The sequence below is a fragment of the Cinclus cinclus genome, chromosome 3, assembly GCF_963662255.1.
Source record: "Cinclus cinclus chromosome 3, bCinCin1.1, whole genome shotgun sequence".
In the NCBI taxonomy this organism is placed as follows: domain Eukaryota; kingdom Metazoa; phylum Chordata; class Aves; order Passeriformes; family Cinclidae; genus Cinclus; species Cinclus cinclus.
Genome location: NC_085048.1, coordinates 586853 through 614019, shown reverse-complemented (window position 1 = coordinate 614019; position 27167 = coordinate 586853). Strand labels below are relative to the sequence as shown.

Sequence of the window (27167 nt, the reverse complement as noted above, 5' to 3'; positions counted from 1 at the left end):
CCTGCCATGGGCAGGGACATTTTCCACCAGACCAGGCTGGTTCAAACCTCTGCTGCAGGGAACAGGGACAGGACAAGGGGAAATGGCCTCAGGCTGGGCCAGGGCAGGCTCAGCTTGGACAGCAGCAGGAATTTCTCCATGGAAAGGGTGCTCAGGCCTTGGCAGGGGCTGCCCAGGGAGCTTTGCAGTGCCCACCCCTGGAGGTGTCCCAGGAATTCCTGGATGTGGCACGGAGTGCTCTGGGCTGGGGACAAGCTGGGGATCAGCCACAGCTGGGACTCATTTTGGAGATCTTTTCCATCCTCAGTGATCCTGGGATTGTCCAGGCACATGGGTTACACACTCTATACGAGTTTTGTTTTAATTACAGTAATTTGGTTTTTAACTGAGGTCGATCAGACAATTAATTGGGTGGCAGCAGAGCTGGGGCTCCTGGCCAGCACTGGGGTGTCCCTGTGCTCTTTGGACAGGTGGATTTAAATCCCCAGGTGGATTTGTCCGGGAGGGCCAGGGAGCAAACCCAGGGCAGCAGCTGGAGCTGTTCCTGCCCCTTTGGGTGAGCAGGAGCTGCATTCACAGGGACACTCTGATGGTTCCTGGCTCTCTGAAAGAACATCCAAAGCTGCCCTGGGTTAAAAGCACTTCTGTTCCTTCTGAGCCAGGTTGCTGTGGCTGCTGCTCACGGCAATCCCTGGTATCATTGTAGGGATCTGACCTTGTGAACTTCTCTCTTTGGGGCACATGAAAACTTTATTTTCAGGAGCACAGCTGTGTGTTCTCCTGAAGCTGTTCTCAGGGGCTTCATGGATATTTGGCATAATATTTATGTTATTGATAGTCTGATAACTGCATGTCCGTGTCAGGAGTGTTCTGGTGATGGTGCTGTCCCTGCAGGAGCCTTGCACTGCATCCTGAATTCCAAATTCATTTCAGAAGATTGCTTGGTAAAAATCATCCTATTCCTTCTTCTGACCAATCCTGCAGTTTGTCTTCTCTGTTTCCTCTTTTCCATGAGGAGAAGTTGGAATTTGCTCTCCAACCTCTTGCAAGAAGCAACAATAAATATTATCCCTCCCAGCTCTTCCTGAGCTCAGTCTGTACTGTCCCAGTGGAGCATCCCCTGGGATAACAGAGCCCAGTTTTATTTTTTCCCTGTGCTTGGTGGCACAGGATGCAGTAACATGGTTTGTGTTGAGTTGTGATCAGTTCTGGGAGCTACTGGAGAGGGTCCAAGGGAAGCCCCTGTGCTCAGGTGAGACTTCACCTGCAGAGCTGCCATTGATCCAACAGCAGCAGAAGCTGGAGCTGCTGGAGAGAGCCCAGAGGAGGCCCCGGAGCTGCTGCAGGGCTGGAGCCCCTCTGCTCTGGAGCCAGGCTGGGAGAGCTGGGGGTGCTCACCTGGAGAGGAGAAGGATCCAGGGAGAGCTCCGAGCCCCTGGCAGGGCCTGAAGGGGCTCCAGGAGAGCTGGAGAGGGACTGGGGACAAGGCATGGAGGGACAGGACACAGGGAATGGCTCCCACTGCCACAGGGCAGGGCTGGATGGGATACTGGGAATTAGAAATTGTTCCCTGGCAGGGTGGGCAGGCCCTGGAATTCCACAGGGTGGAATTCCCAGAGCAGCTGTGGCTGCCCCTGCATCCCTGGCAGTGCCCAAGGCCAGGTTGGACACTGGGGCGTGCAGCCTTTGACCATAAAGCTGATCCCATTCCATGCCCTGCTATGGGACACCTTCCAGAATCTCAGGCTGCTCCAAGGAACTGCCATCAGGACAGGGTGGAGTGAAGGATTCACTGAGGATTAAAAAATTTCAGTTTTATTGCGTGAACTCACCCCATCCCTGACAAAGCCTGCTTCCCTCTCATGTGGAATCTTTCAAGGGCAGGGACAGGAGTTCAGATTCTCTCTGCTCCCCTCCTGCAGCTTTTCCCATCTGAACCTGCACACCCCAGCTCTTGCTGGACCCCAGACTTGTTCAGAATGCAGCCAGGAAAGCTCAGCTCAGCAGTGTTGGGTTCATCCTTCAAGCAGGGACATTTTCCTTCACATGTGACCTGGGATTGTTTTTCCTCTGCTAAATAAACTCTGAAGAGGAGCTGAGGTACCCCTATGGGTGTGTGTGTGTGACCTCCTGCTTTGGGACACTCATTCACATCTCACAGGGGAGGCACAGCAGTGCCCTGGCTATTCCAGTGCCTGGCTCAAGGCTTCAGGTGTTAGTTGTCCTTATTTCCTTGTGCTGGGAGGATTTGAGGGGCTTCCCTTCCCTTGTGCCAATTGCTGCTCTTGCTGTCAAACTGAAGTTCTGCAAGGAAGATTTTTTTTTTCCCACTCAGTTTTGGGTTGTAGATGAGCACTTCAGTAACAAACTGGTTTTATTTACGGTCTCCAAAGCGTACTTCCTTTAATCAGGCAGCACAGTGCTTCAAATGCCATTTATTGTGGCAGTTCAGCTCTGAGGCTGCTGTCCATCTTTGAGCTGTTTTCCTCTAGGCTGTGTGTTTTCCAGCCTTAAAAAGAAGGGATGGGTGCTGAGGTTCTTCCTCTGCCCCAGAGGGGAAGGAACGTGGGAGAGCAGTGTCCTCCAAAAGAGCTGCCCTGGCTCAGGTCGGCTCCTCCGTGGGCACCTGAGCCTGGGAATCTGGTGCTTTATCTTCAGGGAAGGGCTGGGGTGGCACCCAGGGCTGGGGACAAGGTGGGGATCAGGCACAGGCTGATGATCCCAGAGGGCTTTTCCAGCCGTGGTGATCCCGGGATTGTGCCAGCCCGGCCTGGCAGTGCTCACAGGGGTGTGAAGCTGCTTGGCAAACTCCATCAAGAAGCTTTTCTTTCCTTAATTAAATAGGAGGTGATGCTGTTTTTAGCTGGGATCAGGTCCCTGATCCCCTTCCCACTCAGGAGAGGTGTGGGAGCCCCTTCCAGCCCCATCAGGCCGCGTTCAGACATTTGGGACAAACCTTCCTGGCTGGGAGTTAAGGGAAGCAACGTGTCTGAGTTCAGCAGTGCTGGCTCTGCCGTGGCCAAGCTTTCCTGCAGAAATCCTGGAAGCTGCTCCTGGGCCCTGCTGGGCTGGGCTGGCTCTCTGCCCGGGCAGGAGGGATGAGCAGGGCTGCTTTTGGGGATTTCTTGTGGTGCTGCCGTGCAGCTTTGGGACTCTGACCTCTGCCCTGTCTGCTCTCCAGCTGCATTCCCAGGAATTTGTCATTTGGGAAATGGTGATGTGCTCCAGCCCTGTGCTAGCTCCCCTGGATAAAGGCAGGTGCTGCTGCAGGGCTTCAACTCAAACATGAATTTAATTCCAAAAATACCTATTGGGAGCTGAAGGCTTGACAAAAAACATGCTGCCACTTGCTGTGTTCTGTGTGTGGATCCTGAATTCTTACGCTGTGTGGGGGAGCCTGAATGGACAGCCAGGAGTGGTGCAGCAAGTCTGTCTTAGGAATTAATAATTATAATTAATGATTCTCTTGCTGATAACTAGGACCTTTTGGATCTCCTGTACAACCCTCAGGAATAACACAGAGGGGTTTCTTTTGGAAAAGGTCCCCACCTGCAATGTGTCCCTCTCCCATCTCATCCCATTATTCCTGAAGGGATGTTGGACTCAAACCCCAGCTCAGAGCTTCAATCCCACTTTATCTGCTGGTCTAAATTCAGGGATGCACCTCCAAGACCAGAAGTTTGAGTTATTTTGTAGAGGATCACTCCTGATTTTCCCCACAAAATCCATCCTGGACAGCGAAGCTCTCCTGGCCTGTGGGGTTGGTGTAATTCAAACTGAGGAGTTGGGCTGGATTCCTGTGGGTCTCTTCCAGCTCAGGATATCCTGTGATTCTCTGGAACTGTTTATTCTCCACTTAGAGCTGGCCTTGTGGAGTGACTGGCTGGGAGTTCCAAGCTGGGTGTTTGGAGCCTGGGGGGAGCTCAGGGCACTTTCAGAATGGTCATGGTGTCCTTGGGTTGGACAGGTTTTCCACTGAGCCAGAAACTTTCTGTTTGAAGAAGCACCTCAGTGTCCTTCTGGACAGATACTTGAAATGAAACATCACAAATGCAATGTAGAGGGCAGGGATAGATGTGATACAAGGGAAGGAGTTTTATCCTGGGGTGGTGCAGTGGTTTTGGTTTGTTCATTTGAGATTTTTTGCTAGTGCATTAATTTAATGTAGTGGGTCTAGTTTTGGTTGGATCAGTAATGCATCTGCTAGAATTCTTTATTTCTTTCTGTGTTGTGAGATAGGATTAGGAGGAAGGCAAGGTAGGCTTCAATTTTGAAGTGTGTAAAGAAAACTTCCTTAACAGAATTAAAAGAAAACTAATAAGAAAATTAGAATAAACCTTTAAAACACTTCTCCTCCCCCCTACCTTATTTTCTTACAGGGTGCCCGGAGCAGCTGTGGCTGTCCCTGGATCCCTGGCAGTGTCCAAGGCCAGGTTGGGGCACCCTGGGACAGTGAGAGGTGACCCTGCCACAGTAGGGGTGGCACTGGATGAGCTTTAAAGTCCCTTCCCAGCACTGTGCCAGCTCAGTGTGAAGTGTGGCCTTTAGTGGCACCTGGCTTCTGCTGACAGGGGATTGTCCATCCCTCCCTGACCTCGTTTCTCCCTAAATCCTCATTTGGCAGCATTTGGCTGATGGGATGAGTGGAGCAGATCCTGCAATCTGGGTCAGGTCCTTCCTCCCCTCTGGGGCTCCCGTGGTGTTTTCTGGCTGCCCCAGGGTGACTGAGCAGGAATTTCACATCCACTCAGGGCTTTTTATAGCTGACCCACTTCTTTGCCAGGTTGGTGTTGCAGGGGATGATTCCCTGCTGGCAGGAACGTGCAGCTTTTGCTGGTGTCTGGAGCTGCAGCTGGAATTCTGCTCCTGGAAGGAATGGCTGGAGCTGAGGGCTCTGTGCTGGGTGTGAGGCTCAGCTGGAACCAGATGATCAGGTTTTGCTGCCTGTCTCTCCAGAGCATGTGCTGATCCAGGTGGAAACTCCCCAGCTGCTGTGGATTTGTGGATTTAGGAAGTTTAAGTTCTGTTTCCAAGACTGGAAGTGCTGACTGTGTTTATAGCAGGGTCCAGTTTTAAATCCCTCTGTGCATAAGGGAATAACCAATGGGAGGAATTCCAAAGTGCATTTTTGCCAAAGCTTGCTGAAAGCATTCATGGTCTGAGGTGCTCCTTCCTACCCAGTCTTGGAATATCTCTGGATTAAACCTTGATGGGCTGATTGCTGGCAAAAACAGCCCCAACCACTTCAAACACACCTTTTAATTCTGAGCACTGGCATGATCCACTGCCAGGTTGACGTGGGCAGAACTTGGATCACTCAGAGCTTTCCCAGATGCAGTAGTGAGTGGGCAGCTCTTCCTGCTGCTGGGGCAGAGCCTGGAGCTGCCCAGTGCTGCCCAGTACAGGGGTTGGTGCTGGACTGGTCTGGGTGAGGGCAGAGCTGGATGGAAATCCCACACTGAGGGTTTCAGCTCCCATTCCATGACCGAGTCCTTGCCCTGGTGTCACATCCCTGTGGTGTCCTGAGCCTGCCCAGCCATGAACCTCGGTGTGTGTGAGTGGGGAGCTGGATTCCTGCCCTATGGGAAATGCAAAAGATTCCCTGTCCTAACATTGCATCCTCCTAGCCCAGAGCTGAGCCCTGAACGTTGGGGTTTTGTTCAGCTGTTGAGGGATTTCCTGCACTGGAAGTTCCTTCCCTGGACACCCTCCAGCCCCTTCCCCAGCTCCGTTCCCTTCCCTGGACACGCTCCAGCCCCTCCAGGGCTCTCCTGTCAGGAGGGGCCCAGAGCTGCCCCCAGCACTGGAGGTGTCCCAGCAGTGCCAGCACAGGGGACAGGCACTGCCCTGGCCCTGCTGCCACCCCAGAGCTGGCACAGCCCAGGGCTGTCTTGGCCATTTCCCTGTGCCTTGTGCTGAGCAGTGGCTGGGATTGGGAGCAGAACCTGGCAGCTTTGGCAGCTGTGTCCCTTCGGAGCAGGAGTGTTTGTGTCACACTGAGCTGCCACCAGCACGTCACACACCAGTGCTGGCACCAGCTCCATGCAAATCCTGTGTGCAGTGGGACTTGTCATAAGTGCTCTCCCTGATGCCTTAAGTTTTAGCTTTCATATTTTCCAGTTTCTGAACTCCATATCAAGTGTTACAAGCTCTCCTCACAGCTCAGTCACACAAGACAATCCTTTTCCAGCCCCATAACCAAGGACACCACTGAAGCTGCAGCCCCAAAAAGTGCAAAGAGCAGAGAACTGAGGAGAGAATCTGGGAGGATGGGACTGCAGAACCTGGAGCTGGAATTGGACAATTAACCCCAATGTGGAAATGGACCAAAACTTACAAAAGTGTGAAAATTTGTGACCCGGGGTCTGTCTTTGGTGTAACCCTGGCCAGGCTCTTGCACTGCCCAAGGTGAATCCTTAGAAGGCTTTTAATAAATCCTAACTTTATTCCTTTATTCTGCCCAGGCTCTCTTCCGGGGAGCCCCCACAGTGCTGGGGTTTGTCAGTCATTCCAAAGGCATCCCACAGCTTCCAGCACCTTCCTGTCCCGTTCTCCTCCCCACCCCAGTCCTTCCTGCTGCCTGGGACGTGCTTGTCCCCCTCTGCCTCCAGCAGCAAGCTCAGACTCGTGCTGGAAATATTTTCCTTCAAGGCTGAGAGAACACTCACAGTCCTTGTCCCACAGGGAGTTGCTGGAAGTGCAGCTTTTTCCATTGGGAATTCTCGAGTCCTTACGTTCTGTTCCAAAATTTGGGAATGGCAGTGGGCAGCAGGGCCAGAGCAGGAGGCTGCAATAGGTTGATCTGGAAGCAGAAAGTCGACTTTGAGTTGAGTTCAACAAAACCATAATTAAAAGAGGTGGGAAGAATGATTGAGTTTGGGAAAGCTCTCCAAGCCCATTAGCAGGATGTAAAGTGAGGAGATGGATTTTCTCCTGAGGATCCTGGGTTTTTGGAACCAGCAAACAGGGTCAGCAGGGCTTGGAATGAGATGATTTTAAGGTCCCTTCCAGCCCCAGCCATTCTGTGGTTGCTGGATCGGGACAATGTTCAGGATGCACAGTGGTGAGTGCTGTCAAACAGGTAACTCTGGGAGGGAGAGCTCCCCTGGCACAGGTGCTCAGAGCAGCTGTGGCTGCCCCTGCATCCCTGGAAATGTCCCAGGCCAGGCTGGACGTCGGGGTTGGAGCAGCCTGGGACAGTGGGAGGTGTCTCTGCCATGGCAGGGCTGGCACTGGGTGGGATTTGAGGTCCCTTCAACCCAAACCGTTCCAGGATCCTATGATCCCAGAATGCTGCTGCCTGGGATGGCTCCAAGCTGGGGCTCGGATTCTCAGCAGCCAAATCCTGTGGGATGAAGATCCAGGGCATTGAAGGAAAAAAACTGAGCTATGGGGAGAGCTCCGAGCCCCTGGCAGGGCCTGAAGGGGCTCCAGGAGAGCTGGAGAGGGACTGGGGACAAGGCATGGAGGGACAGGACACAGGGAATGGCTCCCACTGCCACAGGGCAGGGCTGGATGGGATACTGGGAATTAGGAATTGTTCCCTGGCAGGGTGGGCAGGCCCTGGAATTCCACAGGGTGGAATTCCCAGAGCAGCTGTGGCTGCCCCTGCATCCCTGGCAGTGCCCAAGGCCAGGCTGGACATTGGGGCTGGAGCAGCCTGGGACAGTGGGAGGTGTCCCTGCCGTGGCAGGGATGGGATTTAGGGTCTCTCCCCACCCAAACCATTCCAGGATTAATGTTGTTGTTTTTTTTTTGTTTTGTTTTGTTTTTTGGTTTGTTTTTTTTTTTTTTTGTTGACCGTTAGCTTGGCTCAGTTGGTCAGGGCTGAGTTACCTCTCAGACTCTGTCCTGTGGCACAGTAGGATTTTATTTATTTACACACGGTGACTAAAACTGACTCAGGTGAAAGATCTGATATGGGATTAAAATGGCAGAGGAGGGGTGAGGAGGTACTTAAGGTGTATCTGTTCTTTAAAGGTCTCTTTCGTTCAGACTCTCTTTAATCATTCCTGGTTCTTCTGGATCAGCTTGTCTGGCAGCAGAATTTCCTGCAGCTGGAGGTGTGAACTGCTTTGTTTATCTAAGAGCTAATAATAAACATTTCCTGAAGAGCTCAGATGAGGCTGTTATCAGGGGAGTGCACACTGATCTGGGCTGCTCCTCTCCTGGGTGTCCCCAGGGCTGGGCCTGCTCAGCACAAGGAGCTTTGATCCTGGCTTAGCAAAGCCCCAGTGAGCCCAGGACACAACAGCCGGGGTCCCACAGGTCTGTTTAGGGTGGGAAAGACCTTCAAGGTCAGGGAGTGCAGCCTAATGCTGGGGTCTGGGCCTTGTTCTTTGAGATTTGGGTGTTTTGGGGATTCTGGGACTTTTGGAAATGTGCCCTGTGTTCCAGCATAGGGGCACTTAGGGCAAGAGAGCCCTGGAGGGGCTGGAGCGTGTCCAGGGAAGGGAACGGAGCTGGGGAAGGGGCTGGAGCCCCAGGAGAGGCTGAGGGAGCTGGGAAAGGGGCTGAGCCTGGGGAAAAGGAGGCTCAGGGGGGACCTTGTGGCTCTGCACAACTCCCTGACAGGAGGGGACAGCCAGGGGGGGATTTGGGATCTGCTCCCAGGGAACAGGGACAGGACAAGGGGAAATGGCCTCAGGCTGGATATTGGGTACAATTCCATCATGGAAAGGGATCTCCAGGGGCACAGCTGCCCAGGGCAGGGGTGGGTTCCCCATCCCTGGAGGGATTTCAAAGCCCTCTGGATGTGGCACTTGGGGACAGGGGACAGTGGTGGCCTGGACAGTGCAGGGGATGGGTTGGACTTTGTGATCTCCAAGGGCTTTTCCAGTCTAAACGATTCTGTGGTTCCTGGAGAACAGACACACCTGGCAGGGCTGGTTGATGTTCCCCAGTGACCCTCCCAGTGCAGTCCAGCAGGGTTTGCAGGAGGCCAGAGCTGTCCAGCCTCACCCTGCTGGGCTCAGGGAGGATGTGGGAAGGGTTACCTGGGACAGGAGGAGATGGGAAAGGTTACCTGGGTCAGGTGGGCATGGGAAGGGTTACCTTGGACAGGAGGAGATGGGGGGGATTACTGGGACAGGGACAGGAGGACATGGGAAAGGTTACTGTGACAGGTGAAGGGACGGGAGGGACAGAAGTGGAGCAGCTTTTCTCTGCTCTGCCCTGCTTGCTGGGGTTCCCCAAAAATAATGACAAATAATGAATTGTGCTGCTGCTGCTCCAGTGTGAGCCACAGGGGGCTGGTCAGGAGCACCTGCAGGGAGGGAAGGTCAGGGGATGACACACGTGACAAAAGGCACAGGTAGAGTTTGGTGTGCTAGCCGTGGCAGTGCCCCGAGTTCCCTGTGAGTGCACTTCTCTCCTCATTTTGACTCCTGCAGTGAGAAGGTTGAAAGAACGGATGGAAATGGAGAATTTCTGAATTTTTGGCCTTCCCTGGGCTCCCAGCTCTGGGGTGCAGCTCCAAGCTGGTGGTACGGAGTGAGCTGTGTCCTGGGCAGAGCTGTGGGAATGAACACAAGTTAGGGAGGGATGGAAACCAAAACCTGCCCTGACCTAGCTGAGATCACTCTGTGAGCACCTCAGCTCTGGATCCTCTGCTGCGGTGTCTGAAGTTCCAGCAGAGCTGGGAGTGAGGTGGGATGAGCCCCTGAGGCTGTAGCAGTGCAAATAAATCCCATTTAGATCTTACAGAGCAGCTGTGGCTGCCCCTGGATCCCTGGGAACGTCCAAGGCCAGATTGGATGGGGCTTGGATTCACATGGGACAGTGGGAGGTGTCCCTGCCATGGCAGGGTGGCACTGGATGGACGTCAGGGCCCCTTCCCACCCAAACCATTCTGGGATTCTGTGGAAGTTAGACTTTAACATCACTTAGCAAGAGATTTTCCAGGATGGGGCCATCAGATGGAGTTTCCAGAGCTGCAGATGGGGCTGAACGTAGGGATTTGTTCTGGGAGCAGGGAGATGCTGCAGCTCAGCAGGGCCTTGCAAATCCAGGATAGCTGTTCTGGGATATTCCTGGTGTTCCTGGAGTGAGGAATGTGGGTTCTGCCCAGAGCTGTTCTGGGATATTCCTGGTGTTCCTGGAGTGAGGAATGTGGGTTCTGCCCAGAGCTGTTCTGGGATATTCCTGGTGTTCCTGGAGTGAGGAATGTGGGTTCTGCCCAGAGCTGTTCTGGGATATTCCTGGTGTTCCTGGAGTGAAGGAATGTGGGTTCTGCCCAGAGCTGTTCTGGGATATTCCTGGTGTTCCTGGAGTGAAGGAATGTGGGTTCTGCCCAGAGCTGTTCTGGGATATTCCTGGTGTTCCTGGAGTGAAGGAATGTGGGTTCTGCCCAGAGCTGTTCTGGGATATTCCTGGTGTTCCTGGAGTGAAGGAATGTGGGTTCTGCCCAGAGCTGTTCTGGGATATTCCTGGTGTTCCTGGAGTGAGGAATGTGGGTTCTGCCCAGAGCTGTTCTGGGATATTCCTGGTGTTCCTGGAGTGAGGAATGTGGGTTCTGCCCAGAGCTGTTCTGGGATATTCCTGGTGTTCCTGGAGTGAGGAATGTGGGTTCTGCCCAGAGCTGTTCTGGGATATTCCTGGTGTTCCTGGAAGGGCTCTGGGTCCTGCCCAGCTGCTCCAGGCAGGGATGGGAGCTGCTGCTCTCCCTGTGCAGTCACCCTGGGCTTTGTGCCCAGCACTCTGGGTGGTTCTGAGCCGAGCCTAAGTCAGGCCTGGCCTTTGATGTGCTGGGCTCGGGTCAAAAGCTGATGATTAAGACAGGAAAGGAGACATTTCCTGCCCATCCCCCCCTCCCCAGCACAAGCATGAACATGGCCTGAAATATCCCAGTGACGTGTGGTGAGTGCCATCTGCACTGCTGCAGCTCCCTGCACTTCTGTGGCTGCACTGCTGCAGCTCCCTGCACTGCTGCAGCTCCCTGCACTGCTGTGGCTGCACTGCTGCAGCTCCCTGCACTGCTGCAGCTCCCTGCACTGCTGTGGCTGCACTGCTGCAGCTCCCTGCACTGCTGTGGCTGCACTGCTGCAGCTCCCTGCACTGCTGTAGCTCCCTGCACTGCTGCAGCTCCCTGCACTGCTGCAGCTCCCTGCACTGCTGTGGCTGCACTGCTGCAGCTCCCTGCACTGCTGCAGCTCCCTGCACTGCTGCAGCTCCCTGTACTGCTGCAGCTCCCTGCACTGCTGTGGCTGCACTGCTGCAGCTCCCTGCACTGCTGTAGCTCCCTGCACTGCTGTAGCTCCCTGCACTGCTGCAGCTCCCTGCACTGCTGCAGCTCCCTGCACTGCTGTGGCTGCACTGCTGCAGCTCCCTGCACTGCTGTAGCTCCCTGCACTGCTGTAGCTCCCTGCACTGCTGCAGCTCCCTGCACTGCTGTGGCTGCACTGCTGCAGCTCCCTGCACTGCTGTAGCTCCCTGCACTGCTGTAGCTCCCTGCACTGCTGCAGCTCCCTGCACTGCTGTGGCTGCACTGCTGCAGCTCCCTGCACTGCTGTAGCTCCCTGCACTGCTGTGGCTGCACTGCTGCAGCTCCCTGCACTGCTGTAGCTCCCTGCACTGCTGCAGCTCCCTGTACTGCTGCAGCTCCCTGCACTGCTGCAGCTCCCTGTACTGCTGTGGCTGCACTGCTGCAGCTCCCTGCACTGCTCTGGCTGCATTGCTGCAGCTGGCTGCACTGCTGCAGCTCCCTGCACTGCTGCAGCTCCCTGCACTGCTGTGGCTGCACTGCTGCCTGTCAGCCCCCCTGGAAAGGAACACAGGCATCCAGGGGGCTGGGAAAGGGCTGGCACTGTGCCACTTGTACAAAAAAAAAATATTTTCACGGGCCAGAGTTAGGGGTTTTGTGTGTGCACAGAGTTTCAGGCAGCTCCAGCAGTGTCAAACCCCATTTCCTTCAGCTTTAATTTGGGCCACACTGCTCAGTAGTTGTGTTAACCTAAAGGATTTGGGGGTTTGGAAATGTGCCTGAGGTACTGGGCAGGTCCTACAGCATTCCCAGTGCAGTTCCTGCCTGGGGAGCATCTCATTTTCCAGGGAATGTCTGGGGGCAGCACACTGGAAATAAAATTGGGAATTGCACTGGGAGAATCCTTTAGCCAGTCTCTCTGTTCCAGAGGTGCTGGGGAGGGGTGGAGGGTCTCTGGTTCTCCCTGGGTCGTGTCCTTGGAGAAGTCCAAGCCATTAAATGGAGGTTTTGGTGCAGCTGAATGTAAATTCAGAATGCAAAGGAGTAACTTCCTCTCCATATGCTCTTGCTTGCCAGGTCCTGGAGAAATATCCCAATACACCCATGAGCCATAAAGAGATCCTTCAAGTTATCCAGAAAGAAGGGCTGAAGGAAATCAGGTGAGTTGAGTAAACCAGGAAAAACCCCCTGAGGCTCTCAGTGGTTTAGTTTGCTATTGGACCCCAGCTCCTGAGGAGTTTTGGGACTGAAATGTTGCAGGTTTGGAGTCTGAGTCCTGTTTGTAAGCAGCTCCCAGTGAGCTGGGGAAGGCTCTTCCCTGATTCCCAGGTGTGCAGGACTTGGCTGCAGCTCTTTTTTAGGCTAACCCAGCCCTGGTCAGGGGTTTCAGGCTCCAGGGATGGAAGAAAACATTAAAAAAAATCATTTTTTCTTAAAAATTGAATGGTCAGTTTGACCTAAGTAAAACTCAGAGTTACCCAGGGAGCAACAGAGCAGGCTCAGTTAAAGATTCTCACATAGAAAATTTGATTCCTGGTGCTGTTCTCCTCTGTGTGATCATTCCTTAGGGACATTCCTGATCCTAGCCAGGGCAGGGCCAGCTCCATGAGATCCATCTGATGTGGGCATGGAACTGCAGTGCAGCTCCTGAGCTGCTCAGCTGAATTGCAGCATTCATCTCTGGAGCTCCTGAATTGCAGAATTCATATATGGGGTTCCTGAATTTCTGGAACTCTCTGAATTCCTGAATTTCTCTCATCCTGGGATAAGAGGTGGGAACCAGTTCTGCCAAGGATGAGTGAGGAGCAATAATCCATGTGAAATACAAAGTATTCTGTTTTCCAAGAGCAAAGGAAAAGAGAGGGGCATGGAGAGCAGGCTGGGCCTGCTTATCTGTTTTGGAATTATCTATTATCTGTTTTGGAATTATGCAGCCATCCTGAATTTGACTTTAGTTGTTAATTTATCCCGTTGGCAGCTGGACCCAGCCCTCCATGTGCTTTGCAGGGAATATCCAGGACCAAGAGCAGGGGTTGTGGTGGCCCAGCAGCACCTCCCAGCTGAGCTGAGGATGGCACAGGGCTGCTTTTTCTGGGAAATGGAGGATTGATCCATAACCTCACAGGGATCCCAGTGAGCTCACCCAGCTTCTGTTCAGCTTTGCCAGCCTGGGGCAGCTGCAGCTCTGTGCTAAATATTGGTAAATTAAATATTCCTAATTCAAAGTTACAAATACTAGCTCAGAGTCAGGACTAGAGGGGCACTGGTCAGTGCAGGCACTCACTGGTCAGTGCTGGCACTCACTGATCAGTGCAGGCACTCACTGGTCAGTGCTGGAGCTCACTGGTCAGTGCTGGAGCTCACTGGTCAGTGCTGGCACCCACTGGTCAGTGCTGGCACACACTGGTCAGTGCTGGAGCTCACTGGTCAGTGCTGGCACTCACTGGTCAGTGCAGGCACTCACTGGTCAGTGCAGGCACTCACTGGTCAGTGCTGGGACACACTGGTCAGTGCAGGCACTCACTGGTCAGTGCTGGAGCTCACTGGTCAGTGCAGGCACTCACAGGTCAGTGCAGGCACTCACTGGTCAGTGCAGGCACTCACTGGTCAGTGCTGGAGCTCACTGGTCAGTGCAGGCACTCACTGGTCAGTGCTGGAGCTCACTGGTCAGTGCTGGAGCTCACTGGTCAGTGCTGGCACTCACTGGTCAGTGCAGGCACTCACTGGTCAGTGCAGGCACTCACTGGTCAGTGCTGGAGCTCACTGGTCAGTGCAGGCACTCACTGGTCAGTGCTGGCACTCACTGGTCAGTGCAGGCACTCACTGGTCAGTGCTGGAGCTCACTGGTCAGTGCTGGAGCTCACTGGTCAGTGCAGGCACTCACTGGTCAGTGCCGGCACTCACTGGTCAGTGCAGGCACTCACTGGTCAGTGCTGGGACACACTGGTCAGTGCAGGCACTCACTGGTCAGTGCTGGCGCTCACTGGTCAGTGCAGGCACTCACTGGTCAGTGCAGGCACACACTGGTCAGTGCAGGCACTCACTGGTCAGTGCTGGAGCTCACTGGTCAGTGCAGGCACTCACAGGTCAGTGCAGGCACTCACTGGTCAGTGCTGGCGCTCACTGGTCAGTGCTGGAGCTCACTGGTCAGTGCAGGCACTCACTGGTCAGTACTGGAGCTCACTGGTCAGTGCAGGCACTCACTGGTCAGTGCTGGAGCTCACTGGTCAGTGCAGGCACTCACTGGTCAGTGCTGACACTCACTGGTCAGTGCTGGAGCTCACTGGTCAGTGCTGGAGCTCACTGGTCAGTGCAGGCACTCACTGGTCAGTGCAGGCACTCACTGGTCAGTGCTGGAGCTCACTGGTCAGTGCAGGCGCTCACTGGTCAGTGCTGGCACTCACTGGTCAGTGCTGGAGCTCACTGGTCAGTGCTGGCACTCACTGGTCAGTGCTGGCGCTCACTGGTCAGTGCAGGCACTCACTGGTCAGTGCTGGAGCTCACTGGTCAGTGCTGGAGCTCACTGGTCAGTGCTGGCACTCACTGGTCAGTGCAGGCACTCACTGGTCAGTGCTGGCACTCACTGGTCAGTGCTGGCACACACTGGTCAGTGCTGGAGCTCACTGGTCAGTGCAGGCACACACTGGTCAGTGCAGGCACACACTGGTCAGTGCAGGCACTCACTGGTCAGTACTGGAGCTCACTGGTCAGTGCAGGCACTCACTGGTCAGTGCTGGAGCTCACTGGTCAGTGCAGGCACTCACTGGTCAGTGCTGACACTCACTGGTCAGTGCTGGAGCTCACTGGTCAGTGCAGGCACTCACTGGTCAGTGCTGGAGCTCACTGGTCAGTGCAGGCACTCACTGGTCAGTACTGGAGCTCACTGGTCAGTGCTGGCGCTCACTGGTCAGTGCAGGCACTCACTGGTCAGTGCTGGCACTCACTGGTCAGTGCAGGCACTCACTGGTCAGTGCTGGAGCTCACTGGTCAGTGCAGGCACTCACTGGTCAGTGCTGGAGCTCACTGGTCAGTGCAGGCACTCACTGGTCAGTGCAGGCACTCACTGGTCAGTGCTGGAGCTCACTGGTCAGTGCAGGCACTCACTGGTCAGTGCTGGCACACACTGGTCAGTCCAGGCACTCACTGGTCAGTGCTGGCACTCACTGGTCAGTGCAGGCACTCACTGGTCAGTGCAGGCACTCACTGGTCAGTGCTGGCACACACTGGTCAGTGCAGGCACTCACTGGTCAGTGCTGGAGCTCACTGGTCAGTGCAGGCACTCACTGGTCAGTGCAGGCACTCACTGGTCAGTGCTGGAGCTCACTGGTCAGTGCTGGCACTCACTGGTCAGTGCTGGCACACACTGGTCAGTGCAGGCACTCACTGGTCAGTACTGGCACTCACTGGTCAGTGCAGGCACTCACTGGTCAGTGCAGGCACTCACTGGTCAGTGCTGGAGCTCACTGGTCAGTGCTGGAGCTCACTGGTCAGTGCTGGAGCTCACTGGTCAGTGCTGGCACTCACTGGTCAGTACAGGCACTCACTGGTCAGTGCTGGCGCTCACTGGTCAGTGCTGGAGCTCACTGGTCAGTGCAGGCACTCACTGGTCAGTGCAGGCACTCACTGGTCAGTGCTGGAGCTCACTGGTCAGTGCTGGAGCTCACTGGTCAGTGCTGGAGCTCACTGGTCAGTGCTGGCACTCACTGGTCACTGCAGGCGCTCACTGGTCAGTGCTGGCACTCACTGGTCAGTGCAGGCACTCACTGGTCAGTACTGGAGCTCACTGGTCAGTGCAGGCACTCACTGGTCAGTGCTGGCACTCACTGGTCAGTGCAGGCACTCACTGGTCAGTGCAAGCACTCACTGGTCAGTGCTGGAGCTCACTGGTCAGTGCTGGAGCTCACTGGTCAGTGCAGGCACTCACTGGTCAGTGCTGGAGCTCACTGGTCAGTGCTGGAGCTCACTGGTCAGTGCTGGCACTCACTGGTCAGTGCTGGTACACACTGGTCAGTGCTGGAGCTCACTGGTCAGTGCTGGCACTCACAGGTCAGTGCAGGCACTCACTGGTCAGTACTGGAGCTCACTGGTCAGTGCTGGAGCTCACTGGTCAGTGCTGGCACTCACTGGTCAGTGCTGGCACACACTGGTCAGTGCTGGCACTCACTGGTCAGTGCTGGAGCTCACTGGTCAGTGCTGGCACTCACTGGTCAGTGCTGGGACACACTGGTCAGTGCTGGTGGCAGAGCACAGGACAGCACACTCCCAGGTCTGACACTGATGAACGTTTTTAACACAATTCTGTGGGTTTTGGGCAGAGCCTCAGGCAGGAGCCCAGCTGGAACCCAGATCTTTGCCTGGTCAGTGCAGATTTTGGACAAAACAGCCAAAAAAAAAGCAGAGCAGAAATGCAGCCCTGCTTTTCATCCTCGTGAAGCTCCTCCTTTTAGAGCTGCTCTGGGCTGAGCCTGAGCTCTGGGACTTGTTTTCTTCTCCAAAGGAGCTGCCTTGCGCTCCAGCATCTCCAGGATGTCCAGTCCCAAAGGTGTTTGTGGGAGCAGTCAGGTGGGTAATTAAAATTTCAGCCCTTCCCCTTGGCCACGCTGGGATACTGGGCAGGGATCTTTGCTTTTAAATATTACTTTAATGTAGTAAAGGTTTATTTAGGTGTAACAAAGCTTTCTTTTGGTGAGAAGCTGAAGGGTTGTCACATTTGAAGCAGTTAAATTGCACTCAGTGCCAGGATTTGGGCTGGGCTGGGCCCGTGACAAGATGGGTTTAACACAAACCAGGCTTTATTAAAGGAAAAATCTTGCCAGGGAGGGAATAAAAGCTGCCAGGTGAGTGTGTGGGGCTCTCCAGGGTTTGAATGCTCCCACTGGGAGTTCTGGGAGAGCCTCTGGCAGTGGCTCAGGGGGTGTGAGCCTGTTCTCATTTGGCTTTTAAATAAACCAAAGTGTCAAAACCAAAGATACCTCTGCTGGTTTTTCCTCTCAATAGCCAATATACTCATTTTTTTCCTTGGATTTTATGGAGAGCACTGTCCTGGGAGCCTCTGGCCAAACACAGGAGCTGGTTTTACCCAAATAATGGTTAAACAAGGAAATATTTTGGGATTATTAAATATTTGGGATAAATAAAGGATTCCCACAAAGCACCTCCTCCTTGAACCCTGCCAGCTGTGGTTTTGGGGTGTGTTTGTTGTGGGTTTTAACTCCCTCAGATGCTGGGAGGTGATGAGTTAAACATCACCTTTCCCATCAGGATTTGGAAATCCTGGATCCAGTGAGCTGGGAACAGGTTTGGAGGGGACAAGAGGCTGGGAATGAGGCTGGGGTGGGGTCACCAGGGATGTGGTGGGGACCCCATCCCTATCCCTGGGATGATCCCTGGGATCAGCTTGGGCAGGAGCAGCTCCAGGCCATGGGGGGAAAGCCCCAAGTCTGGTGTGGAGGGTTTGGAATTACACTGGGATTTCTGATTTTGGGGGATTTCTGCCATGTGCAGAACAATTTGGGGATTTTTGGACAAGAGCTGGGCTTTGATAAGATTGTTTTGTGGCAGTCCAGAACCCAGGGGGATCCTGGCTGTATTTGGGATTTTACTCAAGGGATTGTAGTGGTGATATTTGTCAAGGTGAGCCCAGCACTTGGAGGAGTTGAGCCTGGATTCCTGAGACATCCCAGAAGCTAAAATCCCCTTTCTTGTGTGAGCTGTTCCCTGCTCTGGAATGCCTGGGATTGATGGGACAGTTCAGTCAGCAGCAAGGAATCACTTCTAAATCAAATCAAAATCACTTCACTTTTAGATTAATTTGTTTCCCTTGTTGTTGGATTTCCTTGGTCTCCCTGGGCGTGTTAAGGTCAGTGTAAGAGCATCGAATCAAAATGAGCTTTTTGGAAGATACCTCTGCTGGCTTTTCCTCTCAGTAGCCAATAATATTCAGTTTTTTCCTTGGATTTTTATGGAGAGCACCATCCTGGGAGCCTCTGGCCAAACCAGGAGCTGGTTTTACCCGAATACTGCTTAAAGAAGGAAATAATTAAAGCACTGAGTCCATCTCTGAAATGAGAGCAGACAGGATGCTCTGGATACTGAATTTTAAATATCCACTTCAAATATCCACTTCACATGGCCATGGGATTTCTGACATAAAAAATCAGGCTCTTGAACCATTTTTTGAGGGGGGAAAAAAGGCACAGAAGCTAAATTTCCTTTTTCACTGTCCCAGGTGCTCCAGCCCCAATGTCCAGCCTGGCCTTGGGCACTGCCAGGGATGCAGGGGCAGCCACAGCTGCTCTGGGAATTCCACCCTGTGGAATTCCAGGGCCTGCCCACCCTGCCAGGGAACAATTCCTAATTCCCAGTATCCCATCCAGCCCTGCCCTGTGGCAGTGGGAGCCATTCCCTGTGTCCTGGCACACCCTGGGATCTTGTCCCAGGAGTTGGGTATTGCTTACCTTGAGTGTCTGGGGTAGGACAGGGACACCCAGATGTTCCTTCCTGAGGAATCACCAGCCTGGGTGACCTCAGATCCCCCTGAGGGAGGTTTTTTTGGAGTGTGGGTCTGGTAAAATGTCCATAAAAACACTTCCACCCTCTTGGGGTTGTCCTGTGCAGGATTTCCCACTCCCAGCTGGGATCCTGTGGCTCTTTCACGACGTTTTACCAATGGGAAAGGGGGAATTTGTTGGAAGCATTTTCCTTGTGGGATGGTTCAGTGTTTGGCTCTGGGTTCCTTGGGATTGGGGCTGCAGCAGGGAGGTCCCCAGGGAATCCCTGCAGCTCACAGTGGGGTTTGGCTTTTCTGGAGCACCTGGAGAGAGCCCAGAGGAGGGCACGGAGCTGCTCCAGGGCTGCAGCCACAATCCCAAGGAACCCAGAGCCAAACACTGAAACATCCCACAAGGAAAATACTTCCAACAAATTCCCCTTTCCCTGGAGAGAAGAAGGATGCAGGGAGAGCTCGGAGCCCCTGGCAGGGCCTGAAGGGGCTCCAGGAGAGCTGGAGAGGGACTGGGAACAAGGGCTTGGTGCTGAACCACTCAGGGTCTGTGCAGAGACAGAGATGAGTTGGTAGAATCCATAATAATAAATAAATATAGGGCAAAATGTTGGTTTGAAATTGAATAGTTCAGCAAGACAATTGCTACAGGAAAGTTGGGTGCTGCCCCTGGCAGGGAGGATTAAATACAATTATTGCTGGAGGAGCTCCTCAGGTGACTCTGCACATCCCTGGTACAAAGTGTGAAATCCAGAACTGGCAGAATATTCCTTCCCCTTCTCTCAGCCCAGCCCAGCATGCTTGTAGCACTTTTTGCTGTTTTTCCAGGATAAAACTGCAGAGAAGTTTTCCTGCTGTGCAGGAGGATATGCAGTGTTGCAAGAGGAGTATGTGGTTTTAATTTCTTCTTTAAAAATGAAGTGAATGGTCAGTTTGACTTAAGCAAAACTCAGAGACCAGCTTCAGTTAAAGATTCTCACATGGAAAACTTGATTCTTGGTGCTTCCTCTGCTGGTGAGGAGCCTCAGAGCTTGGCTCTCCCTCCTGGAGAACACCAGAGCTGAAACATAATGAAGAAATAATAAAAAAGAAAAATTTTAAACAATTAAATAATTAATAAAATAAATATAAAATAAAATATGAATAAATATTAAAATAATTATTAAAAATAATAAAAATAAATAATAAAATAATACCTGGATTTGGGGTTTCTCTTCAGTACAGGCTGCCTTGTGTTTTGTAGCAGAAATATAGAGAGGATCCCAAAACCACTTAAATTTTACTTCTGGGCCCCAAAAGCCCGGGAGGAAGGAGCTTCTCTTCTGCTTGCTGGTTCCCATTCCCTGGGGCTGAGGAGGGACCTGGGCAGGACCTGTGGACACCAGAGCTGTGGTCCTGGGGCTGCTCAAAGCCAGCCTGTGCACCTGGAACCCACTGATGGGAAGGCTGGGATGGGATTCTGTTCCTGGCCAGGACTCCCCATATCCCAGTCTCTGATGCTCCTGCAGCTCAGACCTGGTTGTGGTGACAGAGCTTTAATTAAAGCTCTTAATGAGTCCAACTTCAGTGTGTTCTGAGAGCTTTGTGGTGTCCTCCAGACTGATCCCCATCCCAGGTATTTCCTTGGACACTGTGCTCCAAGTGTGGCTCCTGAACTCCCATTCCTGCTCTGGGGGCACCCAGCAGCTCCAGGAACCCCCAAAATCCTGGTGTGCACCCAATCCCCCCCTGGTGCTGCTGTGGCAGGGTGGGTGCAGAGTGTCAGGCACTGCAGCTGCCCTGGGGCTGTGGGGAGCACTCCAGGTGTGCAGTAATGGACATTTTTGGGGAGCCCGTGGGGTAAGGAAACCCCTGGAGTTTGGGGTGCAGGACTGCTGTGTTCCCTGCAGTGGGGGATAAGGAGTGAGTAAATTCCTGCTCCGAGGTGTATCCACATGGGGGGCCACTCCAGGTGTGCAGTAATGGACATTTTTGGGGAGCCCGTGGGGTAAGGAAGCTCCTGCTCCGTGAATCGCTGGAGTTTGGGGTGTGGGGCTGCTGTGTTGCAATGGAGGATAAGGAGTGAGTAAATTCCTACTCCAAGGTGTTTCCACATCCCCAGGGCTCACCTGGCTTTCCCAAAGTTCATTCCCAGGTGAAGATGGCCATGAAGCTTCCACATGGAAGCAGGTTCTCCTCCCTCCCCTGGGTCCCTGCAGCTGCCCCAAACTTTGGGATGTGTTTGTGGTGGAGGGGGGAGGTTTGGGCTGGGCTGCTTACGAGTCCATTGTTTTGCTGAAGTTGTTAAAGGGGTGTTTCTCTCCTTTTTTTGGGCCGCACTCCACCTGCAGAAGGTAAGACCAGACCCAGCTGCTCGTTCCCATAACACCCCTGCCATTCCCTAATCCCGAGCCTGCTCCTGGGAGTAACCCTGGAGTAACCCCCGAGTAACCAACGCTGTGCTCCCCCAGCTGGGAACCCCCTGGGCTTGGGAGCTCCTGGCTGGCTGTGCCCCTGTCCCTGCTGCCTGTTTGGGGTTTGCATGTGGGGTTTGTGCTGCTCCTGTGGGGTGCTGCATGTTGGGAAAATGGAACCTGGCAAAGGAGCTGCTGCTGCTGCTGCTTCCCTAACCCTGCCCCGTGTCCTGCTCCTGGCATTGCCAGCCCTGGGAATGGGGGGTGGCTGCACCCTGGGGGGAGCCCTGACTCACACAACAGGGGAACAGGGGGATGCTCCAAGGGGAACAGTGGGAAATTCTCCCCTGAGTCACAGAACAGGGGGATGCTCCAAGGGGAACAGTGGGAAATTCTCCCGAGTCACAGAACAGGGGGATGCTCCAAGGGGAACAGTGGGAAATTCTCCCGAGTCACAGAACAGGGGGATGCTCCAAGGGGAACAGTGGGAAATTCTCCCCTGAGTCACAGAACAGGGGGATGCTCCAAGGGGAACAGTGGGAAATTCTCCCCCGAGTCACAGAACAGGGGGATGCTCCAAGGGGAACAGTGGGAAATTCTCCCCTGAGTCACAGAACAGGGGGATGCTCCAAGGGGAACAGTGGGAAATTCTCCCCTGAGTCACAGAACAGGGGGATGCTCCAAGGGGAACAGTGGGAAATTCTCCCCTGAGTCACAGAACAGGGGGATGCTCCAAGGGGAACAGTGGGAAATTCTCCCCTGAGTCACAGAACAGGGGGATGCTCCAAGGGGAACAGTGGGAAATTCTGACTCACAGAACAGGTGGAGTGCTTTGAATGAAAAAGTGGGAAATTCTGACTCATAGAACAGGTGGATGCTCCAAAGGGAAAAGTGGGAAATTCTGCCCTGAGCAGAGTCTTGACCGAGGCAGGAAAATGATTCCTGGGGGATTCTTTGTCGGGAGCTTCCCTTGGCACTGCTGAACCTTCCCTGGGGCTGGGTGACCTCTCTGGGGTAAACCAGGGCATTCCCAGGGGCTTGTGCCTGCCCTGCAGGATCTGTGCCTGCAGGATCCCCCAGCAGAGTCACTCCAGGGTCTGCTGGGCTGGGAAAATGGAGCTGGAGAGCAAAGTCACCTTGGGAGAGAGAGAAATCCCTGTGGGATGGACTGGGAGAGGGCTGGGAAATCCAAATACATCCCGAGGGGAAGCAGGAGGGAAGGGTTTGGTCCCACTTCTGTTTGAGAATTGGAGAAGTCACCTCAGTCCTGAGGCTTTGGAGGAGGACTGGTGGGGAAAGGGAATCCAGGGGGATTGGAATGGGTAAAGGGATTCCAGAGGGGTTGGAATAGGAAAAGGAATTGCAGAGGGATTAGAATGGGAAAAGGGATTGCAGGGGGATTGGAATGGGAAAGGGGATTGCAGAGGGATTGCAGGAGGAAAAGCGTTGATCCAGTGAGATTGGAAGGGGGAAGAGATTGCAGTGGGAAAAGGGATTGCATAGGGATTGGAATGGGAAAAGGGATTCCTGGGAGATTGGAATGGGAAAAGGGATTGCATAGGGATTGGAATGGGAAAAGGGATTCCTGGGAGATTGGAATGGGAAAAGGGATGATCCAGAGGGATTCCAGAGGAGAAGGGATGCTCCAGGGGATTACACAGTGGGAAATGGGATCCTGCAGCTCCTTCCTCCCGCTCCCCTGCAGCTCCCAGAGCAGACTCCTCACCACATCCCTCATTTCCCACTCAAACCCCTTTTCCCTGCTTCGGATTTAACATGGAGTTTCACATGTCCTGTAGAAGGAGTGGCTGAAATTTGGGAATTCTCGGGGGGAAGCCACGGTTTATGTGGGTCAGAGGTGTTGGGCAGTTCAGGGACATCGTGGGCAGGGCAGAGCCCAGAACAATTCCTTGTGCCCAACTGCAAACACCTCCAAAGTGTGCTTTAGCCCTTCCAGCAGGCACAGGAAAGCAGGAATGTGCCTGTGCTGCTGGCACGGGGACTGTCACCTGCTGGAGCTGCCCTTGGGAGCACTGTGCCCTCTCACCAGGCAAAGGATGTGGGAAAGGGTCCTTTCCAGAAGAGAATAAATATTCACAGCTTATCAAAACCCCTTGGTCAGGCAAAAATGTAAAAAATATTACAATTGACGTGGAATTCACCGGTCTGTAAATTCCAGAGATCTCTTAAATTGGGGATTTTTAGCTGCATGACAGGGAAATCTTCACTGATCCAACACTCTCTGTGGCAGGCAGCAGCAGATGATCCAAACCCAATGGCCAGCCTGGCCTTGGGCACTGCCAGGGCTCCAGGGGCAGATTCCTGTGCCCACTTTGGGGTTCTTGTGCCCACTTTGGGGTTCCTGTTCCCAGTCTGAGGTTCCTGTTCCCAGTTTGGAGGTTCCTGTGCCCAGTTTGGAGGTTCCTGTGCCCAGTTTGGGGTTCCTGTGCCCAGTCTGAGGTTCCTGTTCCCAGTTTGGAGGTTCCTGTTCCCAGTCTGAGGTTCCTGTGCCCAGTTTGGGGTTCCTGGTTCTGTTTTGGAGGTTCCTGTTCCCAGTTTGGAGGTTCCTGTTCCCAGTTTGGGGTTCCTGATTCTATTTTGGAGGTTCCTGTGCCCAGTCTGAGGTTCCTGTTCCCAGTCTGAGGTTCCTGTGCCCAGTTTGGGGTTCCTGATTCTATTTTGGAGGTTCCTGTGCCCAGTCTGAGGTTCCTGTTCCCAGTTTGGAGGTTCCTGTGCCCAGTTTGGGGTTCCTGATTCTGTTTTGGAGGTTCCTGTGCCCAGTCTGAGGTTCCTGTTCCCAGTTTGGAGGTCTCTAAGTGCTGGATGTCATGAGAACAGGATGGTTGCTCCTGGAATGGTTCCATGGGATGCAGAGGTCTCACCAGGCAGGAGGATGAGCTGTGACAGTACAAGTTCTCCCCCATCAGCCCAGTTCCATTTCTGACTTCCCTGGGATTTGTTGCCTAGTTTTAACCACAGAGATTTCCTGCCAGGCTCTGCCAGGCTGGAGCAGTGCCAGCCTTGGGGCAGCTTTCAGGGGACAGAGACAGGCACAGGACATGGGCAAACCTGGGCAAACAAAATAAAAAACTGGGAGAAGCTGTTAAACAGGGAATCAGTGGGGTAGGAGCAGTGCAGATGGCAGGGGAGGAAAGCTTTAGCAAAGCTTGAGTAAAGCTGTTCCTGCCAAGGCTTCATCCTGGGGGAGCTCCCAAATTGGCTCTGGGCTCCTTGAGGTGCTTGGATTGCTGCTGCCACCCTGCCCTGGGAATGGGAATGGGAAGGATTCCTGGGATCCACAGGCTGGGAGGGGTTGGGAGCAGCAGCAGATCATCAAATCATTAAATCATCAAATCAGTCATCCAAACATCAAATCCCAGACAGGTTTGGGTGGGAAGGGACCTCAAATCCCACCCAGAGCCACCCCTGCCATGGCAGGGACACCTCCCACTGTCCCAGGCTGCTCCAGCCCCAATGTCCAACCTGGCCTTGGGCACTGCCAGGGATGCAGGGGCAGCCACAGCTGCTCTGGGAATTCCACCCTGTGGAATTCCAGGGCCTGCCCACCCTGCCAGGGAACAATTCCTAATTCCCAGTATCCCATCCAGCCCTGCCCTGTGGCAGTGGAAGCCATTCCCTGTGTCCTGTCCCTCCATGCCTTGTCCCCAGTCCCTCTCCAGCTCTCCTGGAGCCCCTTCAGGCCCTGCCAGGGGCTCTGAGGTCCCCCCTGAGCCTCCTTTTGTCCAGGCTCAGCCCCTTTCCCAGCTCCCTCAGCCTCTCCTGGGGCTCCAGCCCCTTCCCCAGCTCCGTTCCCTTCCCTGGACACGCTCCAGCCCCTCCAGGGCTCTCCTGTCAGGAGGGGCCCAGAGCTGCCCCCAGCACTGGAGGTGTCCCAGCAGTGCCAGCACATGGGACAGGCACTGCCCTGGCCCTGCTGCCACCCCAGAGCTGGCACAGCCCAGGGGTCACTGGCCTCTTGCCCACCTGGGCTTTGGGAGGTGAGGAATTCCCCGAGCTCTGTGCAGGGTCCCCATGTGGTTGCCAGCAGGGCCCCCAGGCTGGCAGAGGCTGTGACCCTCCTGTCCCTGCTCATGTCCCTGCCTTGGGGACACAGCTGGGCCTGCTCCTGTCTGCAGCAGGATGGCTTCAAACCCCAACAAAAACCAAACAAAACCCCCTCGAACCTGGTGAGAAGATGGATCTGTCTCCTCTCTCCTGTCTGGGACTGCAGAGCTGCCCCTTCCCAGGGGGAATTGCACAATTGGTTCCCATCTGTTGCCCCACAACCCTTGTTCCAGTACAGAACGGGTTCTTTTGGGGAAAAAACACCCTCAACACAGCCTGGAATCCTTCTGGAGCCCATCCCCAGCTCAACCCAGAGCTTGGAAGGTTCCTGTGCCCAGTTTTGATGTTTGGCAGAGAAGTCTTGGAGAGCCTGAACATGGAGGGAGTTTTTGTTTGCTTTTTCCTGGGATTGCAGCATCCATGGGCTGATTTCCCTGGTGCTTCTTGTGGCAGCTTCAGCTTTATTGCCCTTAGGGATGGGATGTGGATGTGGGGTCCCTGTGGCTCTGTATTCCCTTTAGGAATGGGATGTGGGGTCCCTGTGGGCTCTGTGGCTCTGTGGCTCTCTATTCCCTTTAGGAATGGGATGTGGGGTCCCTTTGGGCTCTGTGGCTCTGTGGCTCTGTATTCCCTTTAGGAATGGGATGTGGGGTCCCTGTGGCTCTGTATTCCCTTTAGGAATGGGATGTGAGGTCCCTGGGGTCCCTGTGGCTCTGTATTCCCTTTAGGAATGGGATGTGGAGTCCCTGTGGGCTCTGTGGCTCTGTATTCCCTTTAGGAATGGGATGTGAGGTCCCTGGGGGCTCTGTGGCTCTGTATTCCCTTTAGGAATGGGATGTGGGGTCCCTGGGGGCTCTGTGGCTCTGTATTCCCTTTAGGAATGGGATGTGGAGTCCCTGTGGGCTCTGTGGCTCTGTATTCCCTTTAGGAATGGGATGTGAGGTCCCTGGGGGCTCTGTGGCTCTGTATTCCCTTTAGGAATGGGATGTGGAGTCCCTGTGGGCTCTGTGGCTCTGTATTCCCTTTAGGAATGGGATGTGGGGTCCCTGTGGGCTCTGTGGCTCTGTATTCCCTTTAGGAATGGGATGTGGGGTCCCTGTGGCTCTGTGGCTCTGTATTCCCTTTAGGAATGGGATGTGGGGTCCCTGTGGCTCTGTATTCCCTTTAGGAATGGGATGTGGGGTCCCTGTGGCTCTGTGGCTCTGTATTCCCTTTAGGAATGGGATGTGGGGTCCCTGTGGCTCTGTATTCCTTTTAGGAATGGGATGTGGAGACCCTGGGGGCTCTGTGGCTCTGTATTCCCTTTAGGAATGGGATGTAGGGGGGCTGGGGGGCTCCCCAGCAGCACGGGGACACTCCTGGGGTCTCTCTGCAGTGGGACATCCCCCCTGGCCTGCCTGAATGCCATGCTGCACACCAACTCCCGGGGTGAGGAGGGCATCTTCTACAAGGTCCCGGGACGTATGGGAGTCTACACCCTCAAGGTGAGTGCCAGGGCTCAGGGCATTGCTGGAAAAAAGGTTTGGGTCGGGATCCCAGAGTCCCTGAGGTTGGGAAGACCCAAAGGGATCGTGGAGTCCAAGCTTGTCCTCAGCCTCCACATCCAGGAATTCCTTGGGCACCTCCAGGGATGGGCACTGCAAAGCTCCCTGGGCAGCCCCTGCCCACCCTTTCCCTGGGGAAATTCCTGCTGATGTCCAAATTATCCAGGGTAATCCCAAAAGGGAACTGATCCCTCCCTTCTCAGTTGCAGATGCTCCTCTTTATCCACAGTGCAGTTTGCTGATGGTAATTAACTGTCCCAGAAGTGAAAGAGTAATTAAAATGTTAATGAAGTTTGTATCTAGAGATGAAAAATCACCTTGTCCTCGGAGCCAGTCAGAGAGGGAATAATGGGGAATTGTCTGGATGGCATCTTTAAAAATGAGCTGTATTTTAAATGCTAGAAGGAAGCTGGCTCACACCATTCCTGATTTGGTCTCTGCAGGCCACCCAGTGCCAGCCCTGC

General features: G+C 54.0%; 1 protein-coding gene across 5 annotated transcripts in view; it reads left to right on the top strand.

Annotated features, from left to right (window-relative positions):
* Window positions 1-27167, top strand: part of ASXL2 (ASXL transcriptional regulator 2) — a 70697-nt gene that overhangs the window by 7655 nt on the left and 35875 nt on the right. For 2 of the 5 annotated variants that reach the window (XM_062489564.1, XM_062489563.1), the window contains exons 2-3: window positions 12278-12360; window positions 26535-26643. In XM_062489564.1, coding sequence (XP_062345548.1) covers window positions 12278-12360; window positions 26535-26643 — 192 coding nt within the window. Of the gene's footprint in view, window positions 1-10478; window positions 10858-12277; window positions 12361-18999; window positions 21035-26534; window positions 26644-27167 lie in introns of those variants that run through there. The other 3 variants (XM_062489565.1, XM_062489566.1, XM_062489567.1) reach the window with 3 other exon arrangements.